At 46.1% G+C, this 12,158-nt stretch overlaps 3 protein-coding genes across 3 annotated transcripts; all 3 read right to left on the bottom strand.

Moving 5' to 3' along the window:
- Positions 1-1,225: 1,225 nt before the first annotated feature.
- Positions 1,226-2,583, bottom strand: DFL_005684 (uncharacterized protein; the record flags this gene model as incomplete). Its single annotated transcript, XM_067634979.1, has 2 exons — positions 1,226-2,462; positions 2,531-2,583. 2 exons carry the CDS (start codon positions 2,581-2,583, stop codon positions 1,226-1,228), a joined length of 1,290 nt encoding a protein of 429 aa, XP_067489456.1.
- Positions 2,584-7,452: 4,869 nt separating this feature from the next.
- Positions 7,453-8,235, bottom strand: DFL_005683 (60S ribosomal protein eL22; the record flags this gene model as incomplete). The annotated part of the gene is made up of 3 exons (XM_067634978.1): positions 7,453-7,579; positions 7,685-7,920; positions 8,221-8,235. The coding sequence occupies 3 exons, from the start codon at positions 8,233-8,235 to the stop codon at positions 7,453-7,455; spliced, it is 378 nt and encodes a 125-aa protein (XP_067489455.1).
- A 623-nt stretch (positions 8,236-8,858) lies between these two features.
- Positions 8,859-11,429, bottom strand: DFL_005682 (uncharacterized protein; the record flags this gene model as incomplete). Its single annotated transcript, XM_067634977.1, has 8 exons — positions 8,859-9,051; positions 9,111-9,457; positions 9,515-9,528; positions 9,609-9,635; positions 9,696-10,806; positions 10,883-10,967; positions 11,076-11,218; positions 11,376-11,429. 8 exons carry the CDS (start codon positions 11,427-11,429, stop codon positions 8,859-8,861), a joined length of 1,974 nt encoding a protein of 657 aa, XP_067489454.1.
- Between the last annotated feature and the right edge of the window lie 729 nt (positions 11,430-12,158).

Here is a 12,158-nt window from a genome sequence, read left to right as displayed (position 1 = left end):
ACCACCTTCACCGCACTTGCTCTCTCAACATCCCGAACCTTAAAAAAAATCCATTCAAAGAACAAAAAAACTCGAATGGAGAGTAGAACCCGCTGCTGACGGAGGCAACTCGAAAATTTTTTCTGTTTGTTCACGGTTTGACTACCGGTCAAGCCGTTCAACCTGACGTCACCAGCGCTTCACCTCTTTCCACCACCTGCATACTGCCAACCCTGCTATACTCTGCTCGTTCGACGAACACCCAGGTTTGCTTACGTACGTACCCTGCCTGCCTTAGCAAATACCTTCCTCCAGCCCTACTATTAATACATTTTCTCTCCAAGGCGCATTTTCATTGTTCGGAAGAAGTGACCGTTTGCCCTGTCAACTTGTGCGAAAATAAGGCTTGCTCTCGCAAGCGCCCCCGGTTTTTTTGTTTTCGATCTCAGGGAGCTCCAAACGGGCTTTTTCATGCCAGTCCGGATATCTCGGAATGTTGCCTCTTTCGCTCATTTCGCCTAGACCGCAAGATGCCACAAACCCCTGGCCCTTGGCTAAAGGCAAGGGGGTCTGTGGCCGTCAGCCTGTTATCGCAAGGCTGGACTCTGTATTTGCAAGAATTCAATCGAATTGGATACAGTACAATATTATTTCTTTTTTCTTTTTCGTATTCCGTTCGATCGCAACCGATGGCTGATATAATACCATGTAGTAGTAGAAATTGGAAGGCGGCGACTGTTAAAACCACTCATTTTCATCGACGAATTGTTGACGAAGCGGATCGACTGTGTGGCGGTTATTGTGGCTGATGAAAGATGGTTGTGGCTAATGACAACACGGTCAACACATTGGATGCGGGTTCTTGGCACCGCCTCGAGGATTACGGACTAGATTGTGTACAAGGTACGAATTCATTCCGATGAAATCGTCATTTGAAGGTTGTTCAGGGGCAAGGCTCTATGGATCATTCTCGTTCACGGTGTAGCTATTATAACTATACCAATTGGTTACTCAGCCAGACGAACTAACAAAAGATAAAGATGCTTGGAAACGGATACTCCTCAGCGCAGGCCATGCTCGCTCAACTGCAAAGGAAATGATAAGAGACAGGAAACGCAACTAACAATCTCAAAAACTAAGCAAATACTATGAGAACCAAACCGAAAGGACAAACTCAAACAAAAGCAAGATATCATCAAAAAATTGTCTCGTTCATCAGACGTTCTATAGATCCCCGTAGACACCCCTAACTCCCATCCGTCCAAACACTCTCCCCATCCGCCATCATAATCCCCCCCTCCTCCTCATCTTCACTCTCCTCATCATCCTCCTTCAACCCCTTCTCCCCGAACCGTCTTTCATACTCCCTCCCCAACACCATCCACGCATAATCCGAAAATACCAACCTCTCATACCTACCCTCCACAGCCCCCCTCCTCAATCCCCTCCCTTTCCTTTCAACCGCCACAAGTCTTCTAACCAATTCAACCATATCTTCGAGATCTACTTCGTTCTCTTCATATTCTTCCCCTTCCTCTCCATATCCTCCAACTTCTTGACCTCCATTTTCTAGCGTCTTGGAAAGTAAATGCAACCCCCTTCTCAGCTCGTATATGAAATCCACAGCATAAAGCGTCATCCCATCACCGCTAAAAACCACAACCTTCTGCTCCAAACTCCTCGCTACGAGTTCATCCACCTCTCCCCCTCTTCTCCTCCCACCCACCTCCTCGACCATTCCGAACCGTCTGACCTCCCTCTCCCCACCATTATTAACCCAATCCTCCCTCTCGATCCCAAACTTCTCACCCGCCCTCAACACAGCAGAAATCAACACCTCCTTCTCCTTCCCCGACAAACCGGAAGTTTGTAGCAAACTCACGGATTTTGTAAAGTCTTTCGAGCGGAAGAATAGCGAGAATAGGATAGAGCCCGTGACGATGAAGGTATGGTGAACTTTTGTCTTTTGGAGGAGACGGGCGGAGATGTAGGATAGTGCGGTTGTCAGGGTTGGAGTGTCGATTCCCGTGTCGTTGTTCGTAAGGGGCGTTATCGAGGATGGGATCGAAAGGGTTTGGAGGTGGGAGCGGGAGGAACCGCGGTGGGGTTGGTTGTGACGGTGGCGGTTGAAACTGGGGGTTCGGAGGGGTGGGGTGGGGGTGGGGGTGGGGTGTGGGGATAGGGAGTTGAAGAGGAGGAGTAGTGGAGGGATGAAGACATGGTTGGGTTTGAAAGGTGGGATTGTTGGAGGGGTGGTGGAAATTCTCCTTCTCCTTCTTCTTGTGGTTGTTCTGGTCGAGGGGTATGGTGTCGGCGTAGGCGTCGCTGTTCTCGCGATTGAGATGGGCCCATTTATAGAGTGGGATGCTCTCTTTTCTTTCTTCTTTTTTCCTCCCCAGACAAGCGGGCTCGAGGGTAAGATCTTGAAGGTGAGCAGTCTTCGAAGAGGTAATTTGATACCTGCGAAGAAAAGTAATACCCGTCTATATTATAAGAAAGTATAAAATGGAGAATAGGTAGAGAGAAGCAAAAGGTTTCCGATTAATTGAACCTTGAAATTCGATGGATGGATAATAACGTCGTGCCCAAATAGTGAAGCCTCATAAAACCGCACTGCCCATCATGCACGCATCATATATCCTTGCTTCCAAAAGTAGCTTGGTATATTATGCCTGTTGTACTTTATAATATCCGGGTCAGAATACCTTTCTTTTCCCTTTCCAGTTAGGCAGATAAAACTATATTAGCTTAAAGCCGTTGGAAATGTCTCTGTTGTTCCGACTAAAAAAAAAAAACATTGTTGGAAAATGTTGGAAATATGGGTCTTGTTATATACCCGCTTCCCAAACCAAAAATACAACAATGTCTTTGTACATAACCCGACGAACAATAGCGCCCAAAAAAAAAAAAAAAAAAGGGAAAGAGAAAGAAAAGAGCCTCAGCGTACGGTATGTAAAGGGATACGTAACCCAACAGGATCTTCAAAAGACGTGACTAACTTGATCATGCGGCATGCATGTAGTATGCGGTATGTCTATAGACGAACCGCCTTGCGCGCGATTCCCACCTATAGATAGGCAAACAGATGAACGAGTGACCAATGAATCCTCGAAACGATGGGACGAAAAAAGGAGGACGGAGGAAGGAAAACCAATTGCCCAAGGCCACCTGGGTCTAATCTAGGCTGGAAAATAAGCAGAATCCTCAGCCTTCCGATACATCTCCGGAGCTATATATCTTTTTTTTTTTTTTTCCTTCTCGTCTCGCGGTGACTATGTACTCCCTACCGCAATCGCAGAAGAGAGGTAATGAGCCGGTAGGATCGATAAGAGAAAAGAAAGAAAGGTAGACGAGGGGGGATATTTTTCGAAGAAAATTTTATCCAAGCCCTCCGTGGCAATGATTTGACATACCCTTCTCTCCCAACCGATAGTGTGGAGTATACCCAGTCTATCCAATTATTCGTCTTCAAAGGAGGTTCGGGTATATCCACCACCACCAAAATAAAGAGTCCCAAAAAAGGAACCAAGGGGAGAATGGGAGGTTAACGATTCCGTCAAGCCGTACCTAGGAAATTCAAACTCCTGGAACAAAAGGGAAAAAGAAAAGGAGAGGGTGATCGAAGAAGGAACCAGTATAGATCTTCCCCGGGAAGTCTGGCAGGGTATGGGATACGTAGTCTCTCAGAAACGAGCTCGAGCTCACTTGACCAGCTCCGCCTATAGTTAGCTATAGCTAAGCTATATGCCACCCTCTAAAGACGCGGCTCATGAGAGCTCATGGTGATAAAACCCGCATCGACTGGAAAAGGCTATTTCAAAAAAGACAAAGACGAAAAAGCAAATGCGACTACCAGCTTTCGAGAAAATGCCAGAGGAGGGATCTAGCTTCATCCAGCCCGAGCTTAGACTGAAACGCCCTTCTGCGGGAGACGTTGTACCTGTCCCAGGTATTAGGACCAGAAAAAAAAAAAGAAACTTCAGAGAACCCAAAAAAGCTGAAGTTCATACGAACATCCTCCCGCGTATACCGCACCGCATAAATATAGAACCAATTGCAATCCGCATGGCCTATTCGCTTCAAAAGCAGGGCATGCGGTATGATATAAATCACGGGACGACCAGAGCACCCAAGCAAGCTTCCCGGGTATCCCCAAGGACTCCCAATAGGTAGATAGCTCGCCCTACTTTGTCTCCCCCAGGCCTCGAGCCTCCAGTCAAAAGAAAAAAGAATAGGAAAGCTTGGGAAGGGGAAAGGGTGGGCGTAAAGAAAATATGGCTGAGCAAATGCACCTAAAAAGAGAAAGAAGCCTAAAGGAAACCCCGCCACATGGCTATCAAATCCTTGAAATGTTGGTACCACCTAGGTAGCACAAGCCGAAGACATGGTATCAAAGGAACCACAGGCAACATCCAAAAGGGCTAGCCAGTATGTCCCAAAATAATGTGACGAAAAGCTGCATACCCCATCCCATCAGCTGACAAAAATGTCACAAAAGCCGGGACCAGAAGTATACATGAGAATATGATATACTCCGTCTCCGCAAGGCGTATATGAAAGGACGGGTATACGCGACATCAGCAACAGAAGTGTAAAACAACCGTCCATAAGCCTCCCGTCCTGGAAGACCTATATCATATACCCACTGCACATGATATAGATCCTGAAAGAAAGAAAGAAAGCTAACGCAAAGACCTCCCAGCTCAATCGCAGAGACTATCAAAACGATCAATGAATCCGCGCAGCTAACTGAGCAACCATCTCACCCTGAAAAATGAGATGGAATGATTTGTAAAACCAAAAAGCGGCATAAAATGACAGAGCCTTCAACCCCTCAAAGGTATGTATCTACCCGTCTCTCCATCTCAACAGAAGTACGGCAAGAAGCAAGGCAGAATACCCCCTCAGCTGGAGAAAACCTCGTCCGCAGTTACCCACAGACACTAGAGTCTCTTCCATAGGTCTGACCACATCAAACCCCGAAGGCTTGTGCACATATATCTATATATATACCCCACAAATGTGATGAAGAGCTCAACGAGGTGCATATAATGTAGTAAGCAAAAAACAAGGCGGAAGGATCGAGGCAGAAGCGGGGGAGTATATAAAAAACTCTCAAGAGATTTATAAGGAGCAAGAATAGACGGAGATTGAAACGAAATGATTCAAAAATAGAATATCGAGGAAGATGCATCGGAGACCAAAAAGCAAAGGCAAAATCCGAGCAAAAGAACCCAGGGAAGTAGAAGACCAGCATCAATATATCAAATATAAGAAAATGAATAATCACTTACAAAAAGGAAGAGCCCGAAACCCCGCACAGAATCCACCCTCTATACATCCATGTACATCACCACCTCACGATCCTCTTCCACGGGATTGATCTTCGAATCGAAAAAAAGCGGGATCGATCGAATGCAGAGAAGGAGGCAAAGGCGCTAAACCAACCCAGCAACCCGTATCGAAATCCCTCTATCTCCACTTTAGGCTGGGGGTCATACAACAGTTCCTCAGACCGGTCTCAGTAAATCGATTGCAAGAAATTCCAATTATTTCCGCCTCGACAACCGCCGACCCCGCAGGTGAGATTTTGGCAAAAATGGAAAAAGAAAGAAAAGAGGAAGCAAAGTCGGGACGTCGTCGTCGAGGGTAGCGCCGTCTGTATGTACTACTCGAGAACAGTCTCCACACCAAAAAACTGGTCAAGTATAAAACCCCCCTTCAAAAGAAAAAAAAGAAAAGAAAGATAAAGTCACGAGATCAACCGAGATCTCACCCTGAACTCCAGGCTATCATAGAGAAAAGACCATACGGCAGCTAAGAAATGTACCAATTTCCTTGGTAGCTACAGTTGCGTACAAGTGTGTGTGTTGCTCCCCTGTTGTAAAAAAAGGTACGAACACACCAAAATCCAACAACCATCCACTTGGTACCGACAATGTCTCGAATGTCGCTATTTTGGTACCTCCCTTTCCACAAAAGAAGCGGAAAAGAAAGTAATAGGGCAGAGAAAAGGGGATCGAAAAAAGAAGAGGGTGTGGAGCTCCAAGAAGAAATAGGTTATAAAAAAGGGTTGTGCGTGTGGCTAGCTGAAAAGAAGCATAGTAATAACCTGCAGAAGTCTTAAGACGGCACGGCAAGAATAAGATGTTAAAAAAAAGACCAAGCTAGAAGATAGAACGGAGGAAAAAAAAAGATATTTATGATCAAACTCAATTGCTTCCCGGAAGAGAAGAAAAGAAGAAGTGATTCTCAGTTCTCATCCAAATCACAATACGTATGTAGTATACTACACGGCGTTACCAAATATATCAATTGCAACCTGAGAAAAGACTAGGCAATGTTGCAATTGCCAGCGAAATTTCATGTATCTATCCCTTGTCAATTGGACATTCTCTCACAAAAGTCCTTCACTATCTCCCTTACTAGCACTTGTATCAATATCCGAAATTTTCAAAGGGCGAAGAGAAACAAAAACACTTTTTTGGTTTCCACAGAAAGCAAAAGAAAAAGGATGTGAAATATCATGAAATCTGCACGATGCAGCCTAACTACCATATTTCACAGGTAAAAAAGCTACGCTAACCCATCACAACCTTTCCAACCGGAAACAAATCTGTTTCCCTTTTTTCCCCCAAAAGACCGAACATGCGGAAACAGTAGAAAAGGAAAGAAACCGTCAACCCCACCAGTGGCCAAAACATAGCCCACGTATGTCAATCAATCAAGCATTTCACTAACATTAGTTAGCACGGAATTAAAAAAGCCTTATGCACAATGGGCGCCAAAAGTTGAAAGCTTGCACAAAAAGTAACCAACTAGTATCAAGCTTTTTGGGCAAAAAGCCCCAAAGTGGATCAAAGCCGAGTCGTTCAGGTGTTGCATTTTTAAGTGTGGAGTTGACTGGGTTTAAGCGCCGGCGGTGAGGTACACCCCGGTTCGTGCATGGCGTTGCAGCAGTGGCTGGGCGGTTCGCAGAACCAGGTCTATAATTCGAGACGCCCTCAAGTATACTACTACTGTTTTTAGAAAGTATGTGATTACTTGAAAATAATGAAGCCGATGTATGTGATATCGAGTTCATAAGAAAAAGTATCCCTCTTTCTCATTCTTAAATCCTTGAAAACTTACTGTAGGTTTAGACAACGCCGCTGTGATGGCACCGCAAAATGACACTGCACTGACGCCACGATGACACCGCAATATCGCTGTTCTGGACGATATCAACCCTAAGCTACCCGCAACCAGAATACCACAATTCATGTCGTGGAAAAAACCTTCATTCTCATTCCATCATCCATAAAGAAGATCTTAAGAAGAAAAGTGTATATACAAAATCATCTCCGCCTCTTGGAACACCCCGAAGGGGAGTCCTCATTCAAAAGTCATGGGGATGAGAAAGCTTTTCCACAGCAAAAAAAAAAAAAAAAAAGTGAACGAGGGAGATATAAATCATTCGTCCAAACGAATAATCTACTCATCATCCTCATCATCATCATCATTAACAACGTTATAGAACCTAAGCTCATAAACCCCCTTGCTGGTAGAAACAACACGGAGCCAATCACGGAGCTGGTGCTTCTTCAAGAACTTCTTGGTGCTACAAATCCAAAACCATTAGCACCACCATATAAACAAATCCCCCAAAAACGGTATCCCCAATTCGAGGCCCTAAAGGGAAGGGGTCAGGAGGGGATATACATACAGATACTTCAAATACCTCCCCGAAAACTCCTGATGAGCAACAACCACAATCTTTCCCTCTCCCTCAGTAGAAATCTGCACGACCTCCCCAAGATTTCCAACCCTTCCATCTACCTTGATCCTATCGTGCAAGAATTTTTCAAACGCTGGAACATCAAAGATCTTGTCGGAAGCAGGTTGGGTAGCGTTGATGACGAATTTCTTGGAGATCTTGGCGGTCTTGCCTTTGGCGGTTTTCTATATACACATCATTTTATGAGCCTACTGAATTTATAGCCTTTTTTGATATAATGTTCAATGTTTAACCCGGGTCTTGTTGGAGACGGGGAGAAAGTATAAGAACAAAAGGCGACCAGCAAAGCGGTTTGTGTAAAAAATGATGTGTAAGAGATGGTAGACGCGTAGGAAGAAAAAGTAGAACAAAAGAATCCCAGGTCTCTCTCCTAACCCCCACCATCTCTTTCACTCCATCCCCTCTTCCCTCCCCGCTATCGCCATTGTCGCTGGATCTAAATTCTGGAAGATGTTAATACATACGGTAGTTGGAGCCATTGCTGCTGATTTTAATGAGGATGACGGCTAAGTCGAGGATGATTGTATGTGTGTGATAAAGGACGCAAAGAGGTGGATATCCTGCGTGTGTGCGAGATGATGATTGCAGATGTAGATGGTTGTTTGAAAAATTTCGAGGTTGAAAAAAAGTGGTTGTGTGGTGGTGCGATTGTTCTTTGTGAGAAGAAAGCGCTAGTCCGAGTATGGAAAGCACAGTCAACGACAAACGTGGCTTGACAACACTGCAACGCATTTTACGGACTGTTGAGTTCCTAAATCCGGTGAAGCTTCGAGACCAAGACGGGATTGCTCCGATATTAAGGACGCTTAGGATTTATGCTACATATAGATGAATCACAGCGTGTAACAAGGAGCACGCGCAGGGCTTCAGTGGTCGTCTATTGGCAACTACACCTACGATTCCAAAAGAAATGAATCATCACTGTTTTCATTCTTATATAAGAAGTAGCCTACACCAAAAAGCATGCGCAAGCGTCTCCCAAAAAAGTACCAGCACTGAGGTAATCAATTACGCAGCAAAAGATCCAATCCCTTCAAAAAAAAAAAAAAGGTTATAGCCAAAAAATCAATCCCATTTCCACACAAAGAGAAATTCTTGACCTTTAAATCAACTGTGTAAAAGCCCTGTTAATAGGCGACCTGATCGGTGTAACGCCCTTCCAGAAATCAATGGTAGCTTTTGCCCGCTTAGCAATGCCCTCAGGTGTGAACTCAAACTTCTTGTAAATATCCTTATACGGTCCGGAAGCACCGAATCTGTTGAGACCGAATTGTTCGTGAGAGTATTTCTCCCATCTATCAATAATATTAACATTGTGCTTTAGTTTCCTCAAAAAATAGTGGTGTAGACATACCCGAGAGTCGTGTAAACTTCAACCGACAAGATTGGGATTCCGTCGGGAAGAACGGAGAGACGATACTCCTTATCTTGCGTATCGAACACCTCCCAACATGGCAAAGATACAACGCGGGCCTTGATTCCGTCGGCGGCGAGGGTCTTGATAGCGTCAACGCAGATGCCGACCTCGGAACCAGTGCTGATGAGGGTGACGTCGGCTTCCTCGTCCTCGTGGACGATGTAACCCCCCTTGATGGCGTTCGCGATTGTGCTGTTCTCGAGTTGTGGGAGGTTCTGTCTGCTCAGGCAAAGGACGGAGGGGGTGTGGTGGCTGGTAAGGGCGACGTAGTAGGCGGCAGAGGTCTAGATATGTTAACTTTCGCTGTTTTTCCTTTTGAAGGGGTCTGATTGATGTCGTACCTCGTTACCGTCAGCTGGGCGCCAGACCTGAAGGTTGGGATAGCGCGCAAGTGGGCGACAGTCTCGATGGGCTGATGGGTAGGACCATCCTCACCAAGACCAATGGAGTCGTGGGTGGCAACTGTATATGATTGTTAGCACGATATCACCAAAGTGCTAAAGAGGGAAAAAAAAAACGTACCCCAGATGACTTGATGCTGGGAAAGAGCGGACAGACGGACAGCACCGGCGGCGTAGGAGACGAAGTTCAAGAATGTACCGCCGTATGGGATGTGAAGACCATAAGCCGCAATACCGTTCATGATAGCACCCATACCGTGTTCTCTGACACCATATCGGATATATCTGCCAGAGTAGTCGCCGATCTTGGTGCTTGGGGGTTGGAAGTCAACGGCACCCTTCCAGATGGTCAAGTTGGATCCGGTCAAATCGGCAGATCCTCCGATGAGCTCTGGGAGAGTATTGATGACCTTTCCGAGAACGGTCTCGGAGAGTTTACGAGAAGCGATGGCGGGGTCGTCGGACTTGTAAACTGGGAGGGAGTTTTGCCATCCTTCCGGCAGCCTCTTCTCGAATCTTCGGATTAGCTCCTCAGCTTCGAGGGTGTATTGCTGCTTGTACTCGTCGAACAGCTCGTTCCAGGCCTGCTCGGCGGCAGCGCCCTTGTTAGCGGTCTCCTGGTATGCGGCGTAGACCTCCGGAGCGACATCGAAGGACTTTGTGGGGTCGAAACCGAACTTTTCCTTGACCGCCTTAATATCATCAGCTTTCAACGGGCTGCCGTGAACGCTGTGAGTGCCTTGTAGCTTGGAGCCGTAACCGATGATGGTGGTAAGCTTGATGACGGATGGCTTGTCGGTGACAGCCTTGGCATTGGCGAGGGCGATCTCGAAAGCTTCGAGATCGTTGTCACCGTCCTTAACGTGCTGTGTGTGCCAACCATAAGACTCAAAACGGGCGAGGACGTCTTCAGTGAAGGAGACGTTAGTGTCACCGTCGATGGTGATGTGGTTGTCGTCGTAGACGGCAATGAGGTTTCCGAGCTGGAGATGGCCGGCGAGGGAGATGGCTTCGGCGGCGACACCTTCCTGCAAGCAACCGTCACCGAGGAAGACGTATGTGTGGCTATTGAGGAGGTCGAAACCCGGCTTGTTGAAGGTGGCGGCGGCCTGGACTTGGGCGATGGCGAGACCGACGGCGTTACTGATACCCTGACCGAGAGGACCTGTGGTGACTTCGATGCCGGGGGTATCGTGAGCTTCGGGGTGGCCCGGGGTCTTACTGCCGACTTGCTAAATAACACATTATCATTAATACTACATCTATACTATCAATCTAGCTATCTAATAGTGGAAGGGCCGGACATACCCTGAAGTGCTTGAGGTCGTCAATGGAGAGGTCGTAGCCGTAGAGGTGGAGCAGGGCATAATGCAGCATGCAGCCGTGTCCGTTCCTTTTTGTCAGAAGTTAGCGTCTATATGATGTAATCGAATGAATAGTAATCCGGAACCGACGGATATCCGGACCCACTTGAGACTAATTTATAAGAAGGAAAACTTACGAGAGGACGAAACGGTCACGATTTAAGAACTTTGGGTTCTTCGGGTTGAAGGTCATGGCCTTCTGGAAGAGGACGTGGGCGGCGGGGGCCATGCCCATGGGGGCACCGGGATGGCCGCTATTGGCAGCCGAAGTGGCATCAATCTGTTCCGTCACATCATCATATCAATCAATACTCTATTCTCTCATTCAATCATATTCAACGAGCTTATATTGATCAATTGGTATCAATTGAGGCGTGAAAAAGATGGCGGGGTAGTAGAGTGGCGCAAAGTGTTGGGAGAGGGGCAATAAGACATACAGCCAAAATACGGATGGTGTTGATGCATTTTGTGTCCAAGTCGGTGTAAGCCATTGTGGGTGAAGTCTAATCTGTTTCTACCTGATGACAATTTGGTACAAAAATGGTGATGTCAATTAGGTGGAGGTCGATGAGGTTGGAGAGGAGAAGAGGGGAAGAGGGAAAAGGGAGGGGATGAATTGGTTGAGGGGCGAGATACTTTATAGTTAACTTGACCTCAAAGCTACCGGAAAAAATAATTTGATTTCAATCACCACATCTAAGCTACACAGTTCCAATTACACAATTTTGCATACTGCTAGCTTAAATCTCTGCAGGGAATATACTGTAAGCGGTAGAGAATATCAAAGGATTCATTTGTTTCTTTTTTTTTTCATTCGCTGATGGCCCGAAAGCGGTTGAGACTAGACTCCTAAAACCCACCCCCACTATACTACATACAAAGCACCCCTCGCTGGATAAATCCATTTATCCACACCACAAACCTCTCCTCCACCTCAAGATTGGTACTAGCTAGCAGCTATTGAGAATGCAATATCCGTTTAGAATAGTATAGTATAGTAATGTAGTTTGTCAGGAAAGATTGGCAGCACTAAGCTGATAACTAATCCCGCTCTCTTCCTAGAGCCATATATATACATACTGGATGTCATCGATTATTCAGCTACTTGTCCTGCACGAACGCGGATTAGTTATCCTCTACTTGATCGATAAAGTGTTTAATAAAGCTTAGCTTTTTAAGTTAGGAGAAAGCGAGCTCCCGAACCCGCGGAAAAGCTTCCC

Source organism: Arthrobotrys flagrans (genome assembly GCF_004000055.1).
Source record: "Arthrobotrys flagrans strain CBS H-5679 chromosome Unknown unitig_9, whole genome shotgun sequence".
Lineage (NCBI taxonomy): Eukaryota > Fungi > Ascomycota > Orbiliomycetes > Orbiliales > Orbiliaceae > Arthrobotrys > Arthrobotrys flagrans.
Note: the sequence above shows the minus strand (reverse complement) of the source record. Positions and strands in the feature narration are given on the sequence as shown.